At 40.2% G+C, this 23,805-nt stretch overlaps 1 protein-coding gene across 1 annotated transcript; it reads right to left on the bottom strand.

The window, feature by feature from the left end:
* Nucleotides 1-1,078: 1,078 nt before the first annotated feature.
* Nucleotides 1,079-22,900, bottom strand: CDS1 (CDP-diacylglycerol synthase 1). Its single transcript, XM_075149958.1, has 11 exons — nt 22,829-22,900; nt 17,685-17,782; nt 15,221-15,360; nt 13,416-13,474; nt 11,139-11,221; nt 9,565-9,652; nt 8,433-8,501; nt 7,469-7,621; nt 4,739-4,858; nt 2,677-2,780; nt 1,079-1,486 (listed from the first exon to the last, which is right to left on the bottom strand). The coding sequence occupies exons 1-11, from the start codon at nt 22,883-22,885 to the stop codon at nt 1,357-1,359; spliced, it is 1,101 nt and encodes a 366-aa protein (XP_075006059.1). The 5' UTR covers nt 22,886-22,900; the 3' UTR covers nt 1,079-1,356.
* Nucleotides 22,901-23,805: the final 905 nt, after the last annotated feature.

The following is a 23,805-nucleotide window of genomic DNA, read 5'->3' as shown; positions in this document are numbered from 1 at the left end:
ATACACACACACACACATATGTGGCATCAGTACGTTCACTGCAGGAGAAACTTATTTACAATTAGTTGGAAAAATTAAATTGTATCAAGTTACAGTATACCAAAACAAAATTGGCATTTGTGCTTTCTGTTTGTACAGGAGTAATTTTTGTCATCTCAAAAAAATTTATATTTTTATTTGCATCAAGACATGTCACGTGATGAAAAAAGTTAGAAAACAGCTAGGATTGAGAATTTCAGAGCATCAGCTTTCCTCATATGCCCCACTCTAAGTCTACAGAATAGCTGCTTTCTATACAAATTCTCCATTCAAACATCTATGTGGTTACCCAAGCTTGCTTGAGGATCTTCTTAACAAATAATAACACACAGCAGAAGAACCATGCATCCTGACTTGCACTGTGCACATTCATGAGATAAAAGTTTCTGCCTTCACTGAGTAACACATTAATAAAAGAGCACTTAAACTTCACTTTTTACTCAGGACCTCAAAGTGCTTTTAAAAAGAAGGAAATACCCCCATTCTACGCAGTAGTTAAGAGGCACAAGGAATAAGGCTTGAATTACTGTCCTCAGACACTGACCAGGCGGTGGAAACCAAGGGCTTAAACCCCAGATTCTCCTCAATCTATTTACTGGGTTGGAGAATCCCATTTTCTCAGGTAATCTCTGCTCTTGGATATAGACGCTTGTTTATAATCTCTAACGTTAACAAAAAAAAACAGCAGCTCCACAGCCCAAACAGCCCAGCTATACTTCAGTAAAGGTACTTTTCTCTTGAAAGCATGAAATAGTTTCATAAGCAAGCTGTTTAATTAAAAACAGAGCTAAGTTTAATCTTCATAGCGATTTAGGAAATACAGGTAGTCTGATACAGCAGGCTGTAAGTACCTCTTTGACCAGGCTAGCAAGTATTTTCTGGCCAATTGTCATTTCAGCACTGGGCTACATAAAAGTGACTGCCTGCCTCATCTGTTTATGCTTCGTAACCACTGGAGTCCAAAAAAGGATGGCTAAGATATACAGTATTAAATAACTCATTAAAAACTAACAGTGAATTTTTTTTTTTTTTTTTTTTAAATACAAAGCCTGTCAGGCTGGGTGCTGCTATCCACTTCAGGAACTACAATATACAGTACGTGTAGTGTTACTTTGCACGCATTTTAATTATTTTAGGAGTAAGAGATCTTCTGTGTCCTAATAGGAAGTCATAGCATTCACATTCATTTCAGGAAACGTTCACCTCTTCCAGACCACAAACTACTCTTCCTTTAGCTATTATCTATGTGCACATTTGCAATGCTTTTCCACAGGCTTCTTGTAAATGGAGTTTCTTCTAGTCCTCTGTTTTGACAAACTACCCTCTCAGAGATGGCTGCAGGATCCCTTTTTCGATGAGGTGAGATTTCAGGGTTTTATACACGCTTAGTTGTTGCTCAGGCTGAAGTATCAGCAGCTGTTTCAGTAATTTGCTGGGATTTGGACCCCTGTCAATGAAAAAAGAAAATTCTTTTTGTGAGCAGCAGCTCTAAAGAAACTTTTTGACAGCTTTCCATTTTCCTCTTGCTGCGCAAACAATGCCTTCCCTTTTCTGGGGACACCAAGTTATGGATTTCTCCCAGTCTATCTCCTCAGGATGCATGGGCGAGCATTGCTGGCAAAGCATGCTCGTTAGCTCAATCTGAACAGAAACTAAACAGCATTTCTTGTATTTGCTGTCAAATGGGGATATTCAGAAGGCTTATGACAAGTAAGATTCACTGATTCATCCTTAATCACTGTAATCAACATTTTTCATCAACAGATCTTTTTTAGTTTAGTATCTGTTGCCAGATAAGCTGTGTACTATTGATCTAAAGGGAAAGTTGGTCAAGTTGGTAAAGAAAACCGCAAATTAAACCAAGCTTTTCTAAATAACAGCCTCATTTTTAGCTAGTCTCTTATCTACAGTCTGCTTCTAAGATGGACCAAATACGAGGCAAAGAACCTGTTGCTGATTAGGTATCTAATAATTATTTAGCCATATGCATTTTCAAAATGAAGGGCATGTATCAGTTTGGACACCTACAGCCCCTTGATCCCCCCCTGCCCTAGGAACTAAAATGACTGACTGTAAGAGAATTGTCATTCCCATGATTTCTTCTTGAAAGCTGGTATGGTTCAGGGAAGATGAGCAGTATTTTTAAGAAGTTGTCTGCTCTCTTTAACCATAGTGTTTTCATCTTAAACCGAAAATCACAAGTCAAGCAACAGAAATACTGAAACTTGTAGGAAGAACTGCAGTCTCACAACCTACAGGCTCTTCAGGAACCACACAGGGAAAGCAGATGCTGCTGCAACCCTCCTGCCCAAAACCCCATCCTCATACCTCCCTGTAATCAGTAAATTCTAGTAAAACTTCTAAGAGGCTGCTACACAAAACTTTCTAGTACTTAGGGTACACAGGTTACCTTTAACAGCAGTCACAGAAACATTAAGGCATAGCTTGCACCTGACACAAATCCTAGGCAGTGACATATGTTTTCTTAATAGTTCTGTATTTGAAATCATTGCATAAATCAGATTTAGAAACCTGCAATCTCCTCTATGCTAACAGTGCAGAACATAACTTGTATGAAGTAACTACGGTACAGCTCCTATGCAAGCTTAAATAGTTAATATTGTAAAAAGCCCATACCTTATGAAACTGGTGATATAGACATGAACAAAAGTGGCCATCAAGTACTGACAATCAAAGCGATCCATTATCCCACCATGCCCAGGGATTGTGTCTGCGAAATCCTTTCGGGTGTGAAGGAGGGGGAGGAGAAAAAAAATCATGGTCAGTGATTCCGATGAAACACACTAACGATGTATCACTTGACAGCAGCACATTAAGGCCGCAATCAAGCTACGGTTTCACTGCACTGAGCCAAAAGTTAGCAAGAGCCTCCTTTGCTAAAGGAGTTTTTAACTGCAAAGGTGAGTCAAGGGGTGAGAAGAAAAAGAAGAGATGAAGCAACTTGTCCACAGTATCACGCAAGAGGACAGCGGTAGGTCAGGTGCAGGTTTGCCAGTACTGAGTACACTTGCGTGCCTATACATACTTCATTTTGTAGCAAGCCTCCTAAGCTAATGGCTGTCGTTTCTTGCCTCTACAGAATCTAATTCTCCTCTTTAATACTTTTATTGCTTTCACCTCTACTGGTGGCTGCTGCTGAAGCACTTGTTACCAGGGAATATACATTTGCTACAGGAGAAGCAGTAACCTGAGGACTTTTTCCACTAACACTGGCTTTGCAAGTCATACTGCCCATTCGCCTGCTGTTTTTTTCACTGGGTTCTTGGTAACCATAGTTAAAAACCATAATGTGTGCATACAATATAAATATATTTAACAGAATCAAAAAACCCTGTAGTGAAAAAATTACCACTACTTAAAAAAAAAAGTTTCTGATGCAAACAAAGCTCGATACACTGCCTTTGTGTTACCCGATCTTGTCTGTAGAACAGCTTTATCAGTCAAACTACCCTCATATATCCTTTTTGTCATCCACACTCACTTGTGTACTCGCTGGGTGAAAACCCTGACCTTAGTCATGTGGGGCAACTGCCAGCAAGTTAAACCAGTCCTGTGCCGGTGCCACTCCAGCCCTCCAGCGCTGGGCAGGCATGGAGTGTCTAACCCAACCTACGTGCTGCCTTCAGTAACAATTCCACAATACCCCTGTCTTCACGACAGTCCTTTGGTCACCACCGTGGGGTCCAGAAGTATTAAAAAAATGTACTTTTTAATGTTCTACTCTAAGAATAAGTGCTGCTTTTCAGAAGCATTTTTTTCCCCCAAAAAGCCCTTCTTCACACAAACAGTCTTTTGCTACCTGGACGTACAGGTACGACAGCGCATGAGGCTGTGGCTAGCAAAGTGCCGGACAAGCTGCTCGGACCGGCATAAGAAAGAGGGGTTAAGTACAAGCACATGAATGGGAGTTCAGCACAAACAGAGAGGCTTCTGTGCAAAGCACATGCCAAAACTGGTGGACATAGGGAACAACAAGCAACAGGGTAAGAATTACAGCAGTCCTACCAAGACATAAAGGAGGTCGGGAGAAAATTTGGGGCTGCCCTCTTCCCATACTCCTGCTGCCACTTAATACCAGCCAGGGACAACACTGCCACAAGCGACAGCGCACACCTTGCAATAAACAGAAGTTAGCACGTCACATCATTTGCCAATACAAATTCTTGTTGCAAGGCAGCACTGTATTGGCAAAGGCAGCCAAGCATCTCATGCTTTGGTGAACCTGACACGTCAGCATCTGCATACGACACAAATACTATTGGTAAAACACAGCCAGCCACAATCTGAAGGGTAAACCACTGTTGATGCTTCTTAGGCATCTACAGATTGCCTTTCATGACAAGTATAATATCTCACATCTTGCTTGTCCAAACCACTTCTGCAACATGACTTGGAAGAGTAATTATCAACCAAAATATGAAACCAGATTATTCTTAGATTTCAACACTAAAGTCACATGTTGATTATGCAAAGTTTTAAGAATAACACATACATATATCTGATAAAACTAAGTACTGCTGCTGATGCTAAAGAACAGCTCAAACATCATTGCACCTTAATAGAAACACTAGGTACTACAATGAACGATTAAAAAAAACCCCAACAAACCCAACCCACCAATTAATCTAATTCAAAGAGAAAACCGAAACAAAACCAGCTTACAGGAGTCATTACACACCTTGATTTTGAAAGCTCTTTTAAATCCACTGGCGAAGAATCCTCCAAATGGCCCAATTAACGAGGCAAATGTTGACAGTGCAATGCTGTGCATCTGAAATGGGTACATATTCACCATTTCCTACAAGAAAAATAATTAGCACTATATTTCAATATGTTTGACTGTAGGCATTTTAAGCTTAAATATTTTAAAATGGGGCTGTTACAGAGCAAATTTCCACAAAGCTCCAGTTTTTCTGACACAAAGTAATACTGTAAAGAAAGGAAAAGCAGAACACTGTAGAAAGCTGCTGAAAGGTCTGGTCATGTGAACAGGATGATTTATTCGGGGTTGCTAGAGCAGTTAACTTTAACAAATGATGTGGTTTTCAGCCAATCCCTTAATTGATCATAAGGAATATAACTACTAATTCCATAACGTACGATGGGACTCTCTAGTCTTTTCCTGGCTCTGCTTTTCCAGCTCCACTTCCTGTAAACAAAGGAGTTTTCCACAAATTCCTGGTATTGCTCTAGTAAGCGGCCCGATGCTCTCCACAAACTTGTCACCTTTATGCCATTCACTGTCACTTCTTTCAAGTGCTCTCACAGGATAGATAGGAATTTTGCACTAGTCCGCCATACTGTCACCTTTGTGTACATATGGCAATAATGGGAGATAGAAGGTTTACCCCCATTAATACTTTTTGGTTTGCATTTAAACAGATATTGTTCCCCTCAGCCTGTTCACAGATTTGAAATTTGTTTTGATCTGTTCAAGTTCTTACAGATAAGAGAGACTTCACTGGCAACGGGTACCTGTTTTCCTTCCTGACACAGATTAGAAAAAAGGGGTTTTTTTGGTTGGTTGGGGTGTTTTGGCTTTGTTGGGGTTTTTTGACTGGGGTTTTTTCGTTTGTTTGGGTTTGTTGGGGTTTTTTGACTGGGGTTTTTTGGTTTGTTTGGGTATTCTGGGTTTTGGGGTTGTTTGGGTTTTTTTCGTAACTTAGCTTTGAGCACTTTCAAGTCAATGGTACAAGCTCCAGCCTTTGGGGGAATGCTATGCTGGCCTCATCCTTTAAAGCAGAGCATACCTCAGCTGGCAAGTCTTGATAAACACCTATATTTTCTGTAGCTGAAAAATCCTGTACCTTGTGTTTCTGATTTGTATCACAGCTGGCCAACACCAATTAACTTCTTGACTACTTTGTGCAGTTATCTTAAGACACCTTTCTTTAGACTAAATTATTCAGTAGGTCAAACAGAAAAGTTTAGGAGTTGGAATTATTAAGTCAATTTTGTTGAGAGAACACAAGGCTCAACATCTTTTGACACCAAGCAAAATGTCTTCCAAACATAACATCTGATCATATTTCTGAGAGAGAACATCAGGAAATGATTAACAGAGGGAAAACCAAAAACAGGCTATTGCCCAAAAAAGTAGATTCAATCTGACTTTCTATAAAGAGTGCTAAAACTAATTCTCTCCTCAAAAGGCTTGTTAGAGCCTGGCAAAAGTACTCCAGAACTGCACGTGGAACTACCATCTCTTTTTAGGGTTAACCGATAGCTCTCTATTAGACTGGCACAGAGCTGGCCGTTCCCATCGCCTTGCCCTTTACTAAAATACACAATATAGCTGGACATAGTAAGATTTCTCTCTGCTCAGTCCAGATTATATTTTTGTGCAGAAAAGTCCTTATTAAATTTGCAATCAACCCCACAGTCCCTGAAGCAACAGTACATTCATTTGGTACGAAAATATCGGAGCTCCTTCTAGATGCAATCTTACTTTTCTAAGTACCAACTATAGCCTTTAATTACTTTTAGTCTTAAGTTTGGTTGCTACAGTTTCCAGTTTGTGCTTTCTTCTTGTAACCACATGAACTTTTCTCCTTCAGTGGTACACCCATGTAACCACAGGTAAAGCCCACTGCCTTCCCTAGTGCTGTGCACTCACTCTCTGTGCGGAGCCACTGCACAGGTGAGCGGAGCACTACAGAACCCACTTGTTCTGCATTTATCCCAGTCACCTCCTCTTTTCCCTAAAGGAAAGGTAATGACAAACTGTGTTGGTTGCATTTGGTATTCTCTTCCCGTTGGAGTGCCTCTGGAGCCTGTGACTTCAGAAGCAGTGCTTTGTATAGTAGGATAATTGACGACCTACTTCCTGACAGGTAAGATACAACAACTTACTTAAAAGAATTTGCAGGCTGAGTGTGAGGAAAAGGGTCGGTGACTACATTACACGGAACTATTACTGGTACTCCTTTTTCACTCAGCACGGAAGTAATGGCACTAATGCACAAGACGCTATGTGGTGAAAAAAGTAAAAGTCCAATCCTAACAGCAGTTACACACTAGCTGAAAATGGAATGAAGTTCTACAAGATTACTTAAGCTTGCTACTAATTCGGGCCATAACAAGGCTTTGTCCACTTGCCACAAAAATTTAAAGGTTGCTCTTCAAAAATAGGTTTGTCTGCAAAATGCTTAAGTGACATCCATTTCCAGCACAAAGAGAACACAGGCCACAAGAACACAGGCGGGTTTCCTCGGGTGACTCCAGCAATGCATTTCAACTCTGCTTGGGTGACCACCTCCCCCGTCTGAGCAATGGAGAGGCTCATGCTACCAATTCTTACCCTTCAAGCCTTACCAGCATTCATCTATCTTTCTAAAAATGTTTAGAAAACCATTCAAGCTGGGAAGTACTATTTCAATTTTAATCAAAGCCTTGGTTTTTTCCTTACCCATCCCAACACAGCCTGAAGCAATGGTGGCACAGCGTACTTCTTCATCTGAAAGAGCTCTGAAGGTTCACACTCTGTCACAAATCTGTTGGTTTCACTGTTATATTCCACAGGGCAGACAAAGTACTGATGTTGAGCCAAAAAATAGGAAAACTGAAAAGCAAAACAAGGACTCCTGAAATAGGCATTTGTTGTTACAGTCAAAAATCATATACTGTAATGGATGGCTTTGTCATCGCCAGCTGAGGATAATGAAAATCTTTTTAATAACAAAGAGACCCAGAATGGAGTAAAATCGGCCTGTTTAAATTGGAGAATGCCTCAACAAGGCAGACAAATGTGGATGTTCAATGAGCTTAGTGATGATTTCCCAACCTGTTTTCCTTTTCATATCTCTCAGATTCATATCTACTGGATGTTTCTGCATTATAAAATCCCAAAACGTTAACCACTCATCATTACTTTGCAGTTCACTTCTCCATTAAAGCTTGAACTACCGCTTCTACCAAGTTTGGCAGTTACAAGTTCTGCTGACCTTGGTGATAAATTATTTATCAGAACAGTTACTGTATGCTGTTATTATCTTCTATGCATATCGTCAGTGTAAACTACTCAGGAGAACTGTCACTATAAAGTATGTAATACAAAACTACTTTACAAAGCATAAATAATGCTACCAATAAACTTCAGTTTCAAAATAGGGATGCAACTAACAGATAAAACAATTCCAGATATCTTAACAGTAATGGCAAAGATGGTCAATATAACCTATTCAGGAGAGGAGCAAGCCTTGCCTAGCCTTTCCAGCTAGTTACGAATTGGCAGAATTCTCTAGCCAAAAACCCTCCTAACTCTTAGGCTTTCAGCAGTTTGAGATGACCAAATTTGTCAGTAATTTTACTTCAAGTAAAAACCAGGAAGTTGAAGACTGAACCTATACAAGGAAAGTCCTGTGGTTACTTACAATAAATCCAAATACAACTGTGGAAAAGAAGCCTCCAATGAACCCTTCCCAGGTCTTCTTGGGAGACAGCTAGGCACAAAAGAGAGAGTGTTAGCCTCATCAGTTGCATCACTGAACCCTTTTTTACTCTATTTCTGGACCTTGTTTGTGAAAATTAAGCTCCTACTTGGTTTTTCAAAGGTATGTGTGAAATACTGAATGTCAGCAGCTGCAGCCACTGAACATGATAAATAGAGGAGTATGGCTAGGACCTGTCCCAGCAGGGAGGGAAAGTGCCACAGTTTGGTTGGTGCCACTGGGCAGCTTGAGGGAACAGAGAGCTCCCTTCCCATCTGCTGCTGCCGTCTGGAGGCTGCTGCCTGCCTCTGACCACAGCTAACCTGGATTAAGCAGCTGAGCTCCTTCAAGCAGAAGACTTGGAAACCTGCACAAGCACGCTATGGCTCTGTTGGAGACCGCTGCTAGCACGTGCACATTTAGATAGTGACAGAAGCCTGGGTGTTAGACAACTACTGCTGGGGACACTCCTCGGGAGACACTAGCTTCCTACATACATTCTGGCAAACTAATACAGCAAATAACTGCAGGCCTAGAGAGACCAGCGTAGCAAGCTATTTTCTTCATCAAATTCTATCATGTTTTCAATTTAGGAGCAGTTTAATATCAGAACCAACTAAATACCCAAAAGTTAACATGGCAACATAATGAAAATAATATTTCATGGCTTTCTGTGGGGTCTTGCATATTCTACCAGAATAGGAAGATTACTACTTGACCCCTTCTCAGTGCTACGTCAATAAGATCATATGAGGAATAGATATATATGACCTAGAGGCTTATTTCAAATTACAGTTTCTGTACAGTAAACATGCTTCCAAAAAGGAAGCTATTATAAATAACGATGCAATAGGCTTGAACTATATTATACTGTAGTGTCAATATTACATTCGTATTAATCACAGTTTCCACTTACAAATCTTCAGAAACAGGATAGTCAATTTGTTTTTTTAGCAAGGATGTGTATCATGCAGTACAGCGGAAAGTATTTTTTCCATGAACATGTTTTCGAACAAGTATCAAAAATGCTACAAATTGTAAAAGAATGTTAGTGAGGAAGTGCCTAAGTACATACCTTAATTAATGGAGTTCTGCCAAAGAAGAATCCAAAAATGTAAGCGGTAATATCATTGCAGATAACACTTGAAATTGGAACCAGAAACCTAGAGAAAGACATTAAAAGTTTCATGGAGAAAAAGAAAAGCTGCCCAAATGTAAACACAGGACAGAAATTGAAACAGCAGCATTTCTTTCTGGGAAATTTTTCTGTAGTATTTAGAAGGAATTATGTTTCATAATGTGTTCACCTAGTTCTCCCATAAACAGCATATTTAGCTATACTGGTTTTAGTCTTCAGCCAATCAAGACCATTACAGATCCATGTTAGTTCAAGTTAAAATATGATTTTAGTGCATGAGCTTAAAACGTGAAACAGGCTGGCTTTTTCCTTATCAGGCTTGAAGACTGGTACCACAGTTAAGAAGAAATCAACAGATATAAACGTGTTAATGTTATTGGTAACATCAAAGCAAGCAAATTCCTTGTAAAGTTTAATGATACCTAAATTTAAAAAAAAAAGAAAATTTTCCTTTTTTTCCTCTTGTCAGTTTGGAGCAGCCTCATTAGCTTTCTAAGTATTTTTTTGCATGCAGACAGCATCTGAATTTGGTACTCAAGCCTGTTAACCTTTTTTTTTTCCCTTTTCAAAGCAGGGATGTATTAATAAGCTAAAAGTCAGATTTTGTGACCATCTGCCAAATTGCCTAGCACCAGTGGAAATGAGAAATAGTAGGCTAGCAAGGCAACTAGGTTCAGTTTTTGGCACATGAACGTGATCACTATGAAAAGAATTTGTTTATACAAACTTTGTCAAAGGCTTTGGGTTTTCTTTCCAACTATAAGCACGTCTTTTCTGCAATAATCTCCCCAGTTGTACATATATCAGGAAAAGAAAAAGGAGAACATGCAGTATTATGTCCTTGGAAGAACACAAATCATCTTCCAGGTGCTTCTTCCTTCTGTCTCAACTTGTAATTTACCCTGTCCCTAAAGAAGTGGAGGGGTGGGAAAACACATCCTTCTCTTTGAGGAGCCGTTTTAAGTAATCAAGTTTAACTGCATCATCAGAATTCAATATATCACTGGAAATGGGGCATTAAGATGACCCAAAAATATCCAAGCTTTAAACTCTTAAAATATTTCAAGTAATCTGAATTTATCTGAACAGGGAAGGTGGCAGGGAAGGTGGCCAGATTGGGGATTTCAAATTAAATGGTCCAACTTCAATAGCTCTGAGCAACTCGAAGCTCCCAAGTAATTGAAAAAAGAATTGCTGGATATTCATCCATTCAGCAAAATGCTATGGAAACTGTTTTACCAAGCATGCAAGCAATCCTATTCTTTGCACGTAAATGAAGTGGTTGTTCAAAACTATCGTACTTGTGGCTGCCAATCTAGTTAAAGAGATTTCTGCTTCCTCTCCTGTATCCTTTACCTCATCGCTCCCAATTCCTCCCCTTCCAGCTAGACATTAATACGGCTTTAATTTGTGCTGCTTTAAGCGTTCCCACAATTATTCTCCATGTTCTATGTAAAAGAATCAACCTTTCAATGCAATAGTTACAAATCGGTTTATTACTGTCCCCTTACCAGATCATGCCTTCAAAGAGATTTTGGATGACAAGATGAGATTGAGTTACAGTGATCAGCAAAGTGACATGAGTCCATGCGAACTGTTAACAATGCAACAACACAACAGTTAGTGAAAACACTGACCCGTACACCTTGATAAATACTGGCGTGTCAGCTAGAGGAGCTACTTAGGAGCTCAAAGGAAAGACCAGTTCTAGTGATAATGCAATGTGTGCATACAGTATATCACAAGTTAGCTGGCTTTCTGAAGCAAGTACTGAAACTTTAACAGGTTTCCCCATCACTTACCTCCACCCAGAATTTTTTAACGTGCAGTTTAACATCTGATTTAGTAAGACACACACCTTCAGCATGAAAGCAGCAAAGAAATGTAAGCAATGTGATATTCTGTATATACATATAACAGACATGTTAGAACTGTAACAATAAAATGGCAATGAACTACTCATGAAAGAGTCATGTTACACAGATGTGGATATCTCTCATAACAGAATACCAGTCCTATTATGAAACATGAAAATTCTCAGGATTAGCGAAGACAAAGCAAATTTTTATGCACATGGTCATTTAAACAGTCATTTTCCTCAGTATTACTGTACGTACTTGGTGTTTATTCTGTAGCACCAGTGTACAATAAAGTGGTGTCCAAACAGTTTACCAGTAAAGATTTTATTTTCCAAAAACTTTTAAATCAAGAACTAGTAGTTTTTCCATGAAACACCAAATTTAAGCACTCTAAATGTCTGGGCGATTTAACACTCGGAATGTCCTAATTTAATTCTCTTATCACATGTGTTTTCCTATGGCAGCCAGCATCTACTTCCAGTTAAGACAACTCAAGAAGGCTGAAAGGGGGGATGCAAGAACTGACTAAAGGTTTCTGAAAATATTACCTGCTGGTTAATTAAAGCATCTCTGCAGAAAAATTTTTAGTATCGTACAGTGATACTGGAACACAACCTAAACCCAAATGGCTACTATCCTTGTCTGTCCAAACACTGTGTTGCCACACAGTGGATACAAGGTTTCCCTCTGTTTTACTGCAATTCTTAGGTAGTCACACCTTAATGTTTTCTGGGTAGGCACCAAGTCATATGACTGACACCACATTTTTTTCTGCCTTCTTTCCAGAAGGGAAAAAGGAAAAAAAATGATGGAAAATTAATATATTTAATAAAATAATTCAGATTGTGCCAATCTGAAGATGAGGACTTTTTTTGCAGATGAGAAGATAAAGACCACCTCTCCTAAAAAAGCTGCATCTCCCTGTCAGGCAAGTTCTCCCATAAACAGGGTAAATTTTTTTGAGTAAAAGATTTTTTTCTCATCTCATACAGGGCTCAGCTAAGTCCTAGTCTAGAATTAGGGATCTTCAATGGTAAAGTGCTACCTAAAGCACTGTAGAAACAGAGGGCTTAACTCTCTAAAGCATCCCCAGAGCTTTAGGAAATCTTTAAAGTTGCACAATGCCCTGACTGCTCAAGTTCTTTAAAGACAGGAGCTGTACTGCATTACTGTTTTACTGTTGCTTCTAATCATTCCTATGATTAGAAGTGGGGGATTCAGTGGTGTTTTGGGGTTTATTTTGGTTTGGTTTTGGGTGGTTTGTTTGTTTGTTTTGTTTTTTTTTTACCTGTGACGTTACAAAATTAGTTTTTGACCTATAAGATACATATAAGAAAAAAGTTCATGCTCTTGATTAGCTACTATGCTGTTTATTAGGTGGACAAATACAAGAGATGAGAATACTGGTTTATTTTAAAAGATTAATGATCTATTGAGGCACAGCAGAGCAGAAGACCAGAACTGCTGTTAAGCGTCACAGAATAAATCTTCCACATAGGGGTTAAGATCAAGTTCCCTTCATAGTACTTCAGTGGGGCCTCTACAAAGTAACACTTGAGTCACAAGAACCACTTCTCATGCTATGCTGAACTACTTGGCTTCAGACCCGGGAGGGAGATGCACACCCCTTTCTCCAGGAATCTCTTTCGTATCAGCCTATCACTACGGGAAACATATCACATTATATATGCACAAGGCCTCACCAATGACAGCTTGTATTGACTGAAAGGCAACATCCTGTGATATAATAATAATAAGCTGCAAGGTGAACAGATACTGAACAGCCCACCACGACTTCATTTCAAGTTACTGTCGGTTTAAGCACATTTTCCACACCCCTCTTGCAAGCTATTTTATGAACATAGGGACATGACTGTTTCTAGTGACATTCATAACATGAGTAACCGCAGCAAAGTGGGTAATACATACCATGTAAAACTGCAGACGATAATGCTTCTTCACTAAACTCAAAACAAACATGCAGAAGCCTGTAAAACAAAGCAAGTGTAGTTTGTACCATCTTATATTTAATTACATGGAACTGTGATATACCAGTAATTCTCTTCCCTTGAAGCAGCTTTTAATCCCTCTGCTGCTAGGAGCATTTGCTTGTATTCAGTTACGTGTACATATATAATTATTCTCATTAGAGTACCAGATTTAGTTAACATCAGTAAAGAGCATCCATTTCATTACTTACAAGGTCTCATCATAGACATCAATTTTTAGGGGAGCAGACCATCACCTTTAAAAACCACTCAAAAACCAGGTCGACAAGCTGGTTTTTAATAATTAACAGAAATAATTGAAAGGAAGAGACCAGCTTGCCCCTTTCCCCCAGACAGGCATACAGCTGCACGCAACGCAAGCGCTGGAGAATTCAACTGACTGAAAGAAATGTTCTGGGTGGCTAACAGAGCACCTCTTCTCCCCTGGGGCAACTTCCTGTGCCAGCAGGGGTCAGAGGCCCTCAGAAGACCCTTAACCCTGGGGACAGCCCCTCAGTGACCCCACGATCCCAATGCGACAGCCGCCAAGGGGCTCTGCTATGCTCTGCCTCCTGCTTTTGTTCATCACTGGCTTGTCTCATCTGTCCCCTCACCGCCCTTCAGCAGTTATGAGGCATTAGTTAAGTTAGTTTCCTCAAGCCAAAGCCAGCTGAAAAAGGTCAAGTCTTGCAAAGCTGGATTCAAGTTTGCGATCTAAGCATCGACTAGAATTTTTATCTGGTTTAAAAAAAAAATTAAACTCACAGTTCATCATGAAGATCAGGTTTCTTAATATATTTCACAAGGATTTGTAGCATAGCAGTCTCCTGTCCCTTAGGCCAATCTGAGTCTTCAATTGATTTAATTTTAGGCTAAAGTAATATTAACTGCATTGCTGAAAACACTGTGGACTATATTTACATGTTCACAAAGCAATACCCCACAAGACGGCCAGTTTATGTCTCTTCTTCCTAGAGAAGAGGCTTTTAAAAAGTCTTTCTTTGGATAGGGAGAAAAATCTATCCATGAGGCAAGCATCTGAATATCTTGCAGACAAAATAAAGCTTCAGGCATTTTGAATAATCAGTTTAAAATATATTGGTAAATCTTATTGCTGTAGACCTAGCAGAACACTTGCACAATAAGTGGTTTAACCCGGCAGGCAGCTAAACACCACACAGCCATTCGCTCACTCCCCCGCAGTGGGATGGAGGAGAGAATTGGAGAAAAGGTAAAACTCGTGGGTTGAGATAAAGACAATTTAATAGGACAGAAAAGGAAGGGAAAATAATAATGATAAAAGAATATACAAAACAAGTGATGCACAATGCAATTGCTCACCACCTGCTGATTGATGCCCAGCTAGTAATTGCTAACACAGCAATTACATATACAAGTCATCTCCACAGACTGCCAAAATAGCGTTCATGTATTGAGGTTCTGAGCCCCAGTTCTTCAGCGATCAAAATTAATTCACGCCAACTTCTCTTGAGTGCTATTAGCTCAATTTTCTCAAGATCATCTACTTGTTTAGGCTGCTTTCTTCTTCTCAGTGAATGCAAAGTTTATATTCATCTTTTCAAAGGAAAAATGGAACTGCGAACACTTAATTTCCTTAAACATCAAGAGGAAAAAGAAACTGAAAGTGCATACAGCTGGGGAGCAATTTTTTTTTTAAAAAAAGAAATAAGCACAGAAACAAATGCAGCACAAAGTTCTTTCATTTTTGCAATTTCCTACACTTACCTGTTAAATAGAGTGCAAAAGATATAAATCTGTGGTAACGAATTAGGAATTGAAGCTGTTCTCTTCTCTGAACAAATGTAGCGAAGTAATCAGCTACAGTCTCTCCATAAAAGAAGTAGTTCACACACAGCAAAAAGTACCTACAACATACAACAGCTAGCAGTTATTTTAACAAGATAATATATATTTAGGTGTCATTCTTAAAAACAAAACAAATAAAAACCACAACAAAAAACACCACACAAAAGGAAAACCAGAAGGGTAGAAAAGACGTGATAAAAATAAAATTCAAGTATAAATCCAGTCTTATACTTCTGGGTCGGCATCTCCTCCAATAAGCCAATTTTTGTAATTTACTTCTTCTAAAGCAACCGCACTAGAAAAACAAACACATTTTGCCGGATACAGTTGGAAAATTCCTTTCATCCTTAACTACAGTATTGAATACTCCACACCTATGCAAGTCCTTTTCAGATATTCTAAAAGAAGTAGAGAACAAGTATCTGCTATCATTGATACTGACACAAGCAATTCTGCATATTCTTTTCCTGTATTCTAATAAGGGTAGTTTGTGATTTCTGCCTTACAAACAGAAAAAAAGGTACTTGCATAACAAATCCTCTGAGGTTGTAAGACAGTGAATCTGACATGGGGCTTGAGGATCTGAATGTAACTATACTTTTGCCATCTGGCCTGAAGATTCTCATCTGAATCTGTATCTTCTACTCCACTTGACCAAGCAATAATCTTACAGGGTTAAATCCATCAACTAATTAGTAAATGCAGCTATTACTACAACCTTTTCAAAACAATTTTGTGGGAGTATGTCCACACCCAAGGTTCAACTGAGGTGAAGTGTCACCTTCAGCCATCTCTTTTTGAAGGACCTTCAGAGAATTTCCTTTCAGTCAAAACAGTCAGTACACAAGTAATTCTGTCACAGGTTTTCACACAAGTTCAGTTACTCAGCTTTCTAGACTTAAGTCACAACGGGATCCTCAAATGCCAAGGCAGTACTCAATAAAAACCAAAAAATAGCAAATCCATAACCACTAAGAGATGCACCTTTCTAGGCAACATACTCTTCGGCTTATTACCAAAGTCAGCCACAGAAGATAAAAACTTGTGATTCAAGACTGGATCTCTGGATAGTCTCAGAGCAATCAGTACTCATTCTCTTCCCCGCAATAGATGTTAACGCTCACTTTGCAGGCCTTCACATCTCTAAATAAGCCAAATAGTTGATGTTCAGACTACTAACAAGACTCTCTCATCTCATTGAAATGTCTTAATATTTAGTCTCAGTGACAAGACGTTGGACTGAAAGGAGCTTTAATGTTAACTAGTGTAGCAATGCAGAGAAGTTGATTTTGAGCTCCACATATGAAAGCGACGGTGGTAAACTGCCAAAGTAGACTAAGTGGTAGAGTGCACATCTAAAAATTTTGGCAAGACCGCAGAATCATTCATGTATGAGTCTGCTCTAGTTGTAGATCCAGAAGCCATGGAATAAAGCAAACAATAGATCAGTTCCCCTGGATAATCCAGGAGTGACCAGAGGGGAACTGATTAACATTTATAGAAGAGCCGACAGCAGGAATCCACCACATTATACAGTAAAGTTGCTTCTAGAAGTGAAGAAGCAATGTGACAAGAGACAGGGAATAACCTAGATATTTCAATTCCTTAAAAACCAAACCCAACACAAAACCAAAACAACACAACATAGGTCATGTCTGAAGAATTATGTCCTTAAGCACCTTAGATATTACATGTGCCCAACACATTCCCATAACGCTGACTCTAATCAAAAGCCTTTATTTTTCCTCCCAGAACTCAGAAGAAGAATTGATTTCCCCAGTTCTACCCAGCCCTACATAAGCTGGACATTGTCACAGGTATCTGGGATTTGCCAGAAAAATTAATCTCGTCTTTTGGCTTTCAGAAGATCTCCCAAGAATATATTTATGCAGTCCTGTGATTAAGTGCACATTTGGAAAGGATTAAAAACTTGTATGTTATTATTTTAATTCTCTGTGTGTGTGAAGAGGAGCCTTTAAGGTACCTGTTCTATTTATTTCTTGTGCAAGGTTAACAGCCACAAAAAAAAAAAAAAAAATCAAAGCAGTTCAGGTAATACATGTCAGGTGATTATTTGGCTATGCACATTTTTAGATAGCTTACACATGCTTAATTCTGACTTAAAGCATATATGCATGCATATATATATGTGTACATATATACATATCTATAACAAGGAAAAAAATTGAAGCAGTAAAAGACCAACTGACTTGTCCAAGTTCACAGATGGACGACAACTACAGAATCCTGTATTAGAGGCAGATGTCAAGTTTTATGTCCACACATGACCTACAAAGCTATCATTTCACCATGACAGGATATGAAGAACATGAAGATTTAAGTTACACATCCCTACTTATTGATGTTCCTGCTTGCTACTCACCAGCTGAGGGATCTAAACCATGGTAAATCATACGAGTGGTAGACTCTGTAACCTATAGTAATGATTTCGTGGTAACACTTCACTTGGATGCTTAAGACCTAAAATAAGAGAAATAAAAAAACTATGTAAATACACTGCAGTTGTCTCTTAAAGGCAGTAAGTAGTACTGCAACCTGCATTAAGGGGAGAAATTATTCTGAATTCAAATTCCACACAGAAAACAGACAGCTTCAAAGCAAGCCCAAGGAAAACTAAAGCTCCATTTAAAACCCCCCCAAAAACCTCAAAACCACTAGGCATGCTGTGAAAAACCACATTCGGCTAGTGTCCTGGTTTCGGCTGGGATAGAGTTAATTTTCTTCCTAGTAGCTGGTATAGTACTGTGTTTTGGATTTAGGATGAGAATAATGTTGGTAACACACTGATGTTTGAGTTGTTACTGAGCAGTGCTTACACTAAGTCAAGGACTTTTCAACTTCTCATGCTGCCCTGCCAGTGAGGAGGCCGGAGGTGCACAAGATGCTTGGAGGGGACACAGCCAGGACTGCTGACCCAAACTGGCCAAAGGGATATTCCATACCACATGACATCATGCTGAACAAAAAAAACTGGGGAGAGTTGGCTGGGGAGGCACGGCTGCTGCTCGGGAACTAGCTGGGCATCAATCAGCAGGTGGTGAGCAATTGCATCGTGCATCACTTGTTTTGTATATTCTTTCATCACTATTATTTTCCCTTCCTTTCCTGTCCTATTAAATTGTCTTTATCTCAACCCACGAGTTTTACCTTTTCTCCAATTCTCTCCTCCATCCCACTGCGGGGGAGTGAGCGAATGGCTGTGTGGTGTTTAGCTGCCTGCCGGGTTAAACCACAACAGCTAGCTGCAAGAATATGCTCTTGAAACAAGGGAAAGCTCCTGACTTTTCTTCATTAAAACAGTTTGGCAGCAGGTCAAAAGTACTTCCTGTAAAGAAGGCTTTTCTATTTCTTTTGGCTAAGTTTTATCTTTAAATTTAGTTTAAGACATATTTTCTAGGCCCAATGGAAAAAACTAGCTGTGCAACACAACTTGGATACCCAGGTCTTCCAATTGCATCCAATTGATGATGAGAAGCAAAGCTCGTCTAACGCAGGTCTGAATGTCACACCCTCCACGGCCTTCATTTTGTTTTGCCGATCTCACTACTTCAGTGCTTGCCTGTGCAAGTCTGGTAGTATGACCTATCAGTCTTTGGGCTCCAAAGGACTCTCTGCCGGTTTTGTCTAATCCACAGTCACCAAGCAGATCGCCCTGCCCAGATATCAAGTATGGCCAAACACAGGTCATCAGTAATCCTGTGCAGAGGCAGAAGTAAGAATCTACCCACATGTATTGCGCGTGTCGGCATGCGAGGCTTTGCAGTATTCTCTTACCACCTGCATTCATGAATAAATTTCATCTCGCTCAACATGTGAACACAGTTTAGAATAGTCTTACACCATCGCAGTGAGTTAATTCTGAAGCTCCCCTATCTCGTGCTCTTTCTTCTGCTTGGCCTACATTATAAAACTTAAACGCTATACACGAGTGCAACATTAAAAGATTGCACCTACAGTGGAAAAGGACACTGGGGTCCAAAGGCATGGAAGCTTGTGCCTGTTACCTTAGCAGCAGGCAAACATAAAACATGCCTCCCAACTTTTTAGAGCAGTCTCAGGGCTTGTCCTCCAAACTTCACTGGATTACCCTTCCTACAAGTCTCTGTGCATTTTCAGTCTCAGTATTAAGATTTTATTTTAGCACGACAACTCTTGTTTAAATGTAAGCTATTTGATTCATGTGAAATGAAATAATTCATGAACAAAACTGGTTTTTCCCTCCATTCTTCTTTTTATGTAGTCTCAAATGTCAACTTTATGAACAGCTTATTATATTAGAAGACAGAGTTTTTGCTTTATAGTGCAACAGAGGAAGAACTCTATTCCAATTCTATACTAACTTTAATTACTTTCTGGTTCATCTCTTGACAGCTTTGCCCATGACTGCAATCTCAGAGTATACCATGAATATACCGAATCACACTGCAAACTGATAGTTCCTTTTCATTCGTTATCATCATTCTCAAGTGTAACAGACTACTAAAGGAAGAATTGTGAAAAAAGTATCTCTCTACAATGACTTACACTTTAAGGGGCCTTTTTTTGTTTTTTCTTCACACACAAAAAAGAAAATCCTCCACCAATGAAACAATGAATTACTAGTTTGTTATGTCATTCACCTGAAAACAGGAAATATAAACCACACTAATTCATATGTAGAGACCGTAATGCAGAACATAATACTGGTGAAACAGCATTCCAGTCTCTCAAGACAATACAGGAAAAAAAAGGGAGTTTATGACCTTTGGAAGAAGAGGCAGGCAACTCAGGAGGACTAGAAAAATGTCATGAGGTTATGCAGGGAGAAAATTAGAAGGGCCAAAGCCCAACTAGAACTTAATCTGGCTACTGCCGTAAAAGACAATAAAAAAATGTTTCTGTAAATACATTAGCAACAAAAGGAGGGCTAAGGATAATCTCCATCCTTTATTGGGTGCAGGAGGAAACATAGTGACAAAGGATGAGGAAAAGGCTGACGTACTTAATGCCTTCTTTGCCTCAGTCTTTAGTAGTAAGACCAATTGTTCTCGGGGTACCCAGCATCCTGAGCTGGAAGACAGGGGAGCAGAATGAAGTCCCCATAATCCAAGGGGAAATGGTTAGGAACCTGCTACACCACTTAGACACACACAAGTCTATGGGGCTGGATGGGATCCACCCAAGGGTACTGAGGGAGCTGGCGGAAGTGCTCACCAAGCCACTTTCAATCATTTATCAGCAGTCCTGGCTAACTGGGGAGGTCCCAGTTGACTGGAGGTTGGCAAATGTGACGCCCATCTACAAGAAGGGCTGGAAGGAGGATCCAGGGAACTACAGGCCTGTCAGTCTGACCTCGGTGCCAGGGAAGGTTATGGAGCAGATCACCTTGAGTGACATCACACAGCATGTACAGAACAACCAGGCCCAGTCAGCACGGGTTTACGAAGGGCAGGTCCTGCTTGACTGATCTCCTTCTATGACAACGTGACCCGCTTAGTGGATGAGGGAAAGGCTGTGGATGTTGTTTGTCTACCTAGACTTTAGTAAAGCCTTTGACACCGTTTCCCACAGCATTCTCCTGGAGAAACTGACTGCGCATGGCTTGGACTGGTGTACTTTTCACTGGGTAAAAAACTGGCTGGATGGCCAGTCCCAAAGAGTTGTGGTGAACGGAGTTAAATCCAGTTGGCAGCCAGTGACAAGCGGTGTTCCCCAGGGCTCAGTTTTGGGACCAGTCTTGTTTAATATCTTTATCAATGACCTGGATGAGGGGATCGAGGGCACCCTCATTAAGTTTGCAGACGGTGCCAAGTTGGGCGGGAGTGTTGATCTGCTTGAGAGTAGGAAGGCTCTGCAGAGGGATCTGGACAGGCTGGATCGATGGGCCGAGGCCAACTGCATGAGGTTTAACAAGGCCAAGTGCCGGGTCCTGCACTTCGGCCACAACAACCCCATGCAATGTTACAGGCTTGGGGAAGAGTGGCTGGAAAGCTGCCCGGAGGAAAAGGACCTGGGGGTGTTGGTCGACAGCCAGCTGAACATGAGCCGGCAGTGTGCCCAGGTGGCCAAGAAGGCCAATGGCATCCTGGCCTGTATCAGAAATAGTGTGGCCAGCAGGAGTAGGGAGGTGATCGTGCCCCTGTACTCAGCACTGGTGAGGCTGCACCTCGAATACTGTGTTCAGTTTTGGGCCCCTCACTACAAGAAGGACATTGAGGTGCTGGAGTGTGTCCAAAGAAGGGCAACAAGCCGGTGAAGGGTCTGGAGCACAAGTCTCATGAGAAGCGGCTGAGGGAACTGGGACTGTTTAGTCTGGAGAAGAGGAGGCTCTGGGGAGACCTTATCGCTCTCTACAACTACCTGAACAGAGGGTGTAGTGAGGTGGCTGTTGGTCTCTTTTCCCAAGTAACAAGTGATAGGACAAGAGGAAATGGCCTCAACTTGTGCCAGGGGAGGTTTAAATTGGATATTAGGAAAAAATTCTTTACTGGAAGAGTGGTCAAGCATTGGAACAGGCTGCCCAGGGAAGTGGTTGAGCCACCATCCCTGGAGGTATTTAAAAGACGTGTAGATGTGGTGCTTAGGGACATGGTTTAGTGGTAGACGTGGCAGTGTTAGGTTAACGGTCGGACTCAATGGTCTTAAAAGTCTTTTCCAACCTAAATGATTCTATGAATACAATCCAAAAGGTGTTTCAGAGGAGGCCATGAAAAAAGTAAAAGCACATTTTGACAGTTACACAAACTTAGAGTCAAAATCAAAGCAGTTACCCAGAAGGACCAATTTCAGTGTTTTAGAAGCCACATCCCCGCCCGTTACTTGCCATGACTGGGAAAGATAGTTAAACCATTATTCAATAAAAAATACCAGCAATAAAAATGATGGAAAGAAGCAGTAAAAGCTGACTGGGTATGCAGGGTGTATTATTATTATTATTTCACTTCATGAGCTAAAAATGAACTTCATCTCTGTACCTTGGAAAGTGATCTAGCTCCATTCTACAGATAAACCCAAGGCCACAAGGCAGTCCCTTGTGGGAGGGGAGGAGTAGGTAAGTAATGGAGCATGCCTGAGGACAGCCTTTCAGTGCCAGTCACAGACAGCAGACCAGAGCTGCCTGCTTTCCTCAGCCTCAAAAATGAAACTCTTATGTCTTCGGTTTTTTTTGGTTTTTGGTTTTGTTGTTGTTGTTGTTTTAAAAACAAACCTCAAAGAACGTAGCAGTAGGTGATGGGAACTGGACAAGGAAATGGATGACAGTAGTTTAGTAAACTTCAAGGCAAGAATCGTTCAACTTCTTAGAGTTACTTTAATTACTACTTAAAAAAAAAAAAATTACAGTATATAAGAAGTCCTTAATCCACAAGGTCCAGTTGTGAATCTGTCCAGTGTTTTTCAAAATTATTTACGTTTACACAAGTAAGAGACAAATTGCTCTGAATTGTCTGTGCTTCCAGCTGTCTTAGGCATGATGAACGAAGAGATCAAGTAACTCTTAAATGGGAGAATGTATTTAAACAAACTTACCAGAAGCATCAGCATAAATGATCCCAGGTATATGATCAGAAAAAACACAGAAATCATAGCTAGAGTGAGAATTCCACGAATCCACCAATTTTTCCATCTATTTAAAAAAAAGAGAATAAAAAGCAAGCAGTTATAAATGAAAATAAATGCCACTTCCTTTACTAACTAGAGATGAAAGTGTATTAGAAACAGTGGGAGTTCCCAAAATTTTCGTGCTTAATAAAACACATAGCAAGAAACACAGAATCAACCAACTAGCCAACTAAATAGAATACACAGTAAAAGAAATTAAAATTAGCCACTTTCTTCTTCCCCCATGCTCCCCGCCTCCGGAAATGTCATTTGCAATTAAATGGATCAACCCCATATTGAAGCTCCTGTGAAAATACATCAGGACCCTCAAAAAGCATCACATAATCAGCAAGATTGATGGGGGCCCAGCCCACCCATGGCTTACATATGAAAGAAGGGCTGCCAGGTAAAAAGCATACGATTCTTTGAGGAGTAACAGAAAAAAAAAACCCAGGCGATCACCAACTTTCCGTAGCAGTAAAGTAGCTATTTTGCCAGGTGGAGGGTTATCTATTGAAAGCAATCCTGTGCTCTTGTGAGCACTGGAACCAGGACAGGAAAACATGTGACAATGAGGGGTGATGGGCCAAACTAGCTGTACTCTTTTGCCCTTGTAGACCTTCACAGCTGCTTGTGCTACCTAAGGAAAGCAGAATAGAAATCCCTGTTACCATAGAATCATAGAATCATTCAGGTTGGAAAAGATCTTTGAGATCATCGAGTCCAACCATTAACCTAACACTGCCAATTCTACTACTAAACCATGTCTCTAAGCACCACATCTATTCATCTTTTAAATACCTCCAGGGACGGTGACTCAACCACTTCCCTGGGCAGCCTGTTCCAATGCTTGACAACCTTTTCAGTGAAGAAATTTTTCCTAATATCCAATCTAAACCTCCCCC

This window comes from Calonectris borealis, chromosome 4 (assembly GCF_964195595.1).
Source record: "Calonectris borealis chromosome 4, bCalBor7.hap1.2, whole genome shotgun sequence".
Lineage (NCBI taxonomy): Eukaryota > Metazoa > Chordata > Aves > Procellariiformes > Procellariidae > Calonectris > Calonectris borealis.
The sequence above is the reverse complement of the archived record's forward strand: the minus strand, read 5'-3'. Positions and strand labels throughout refer to the sequence as shown.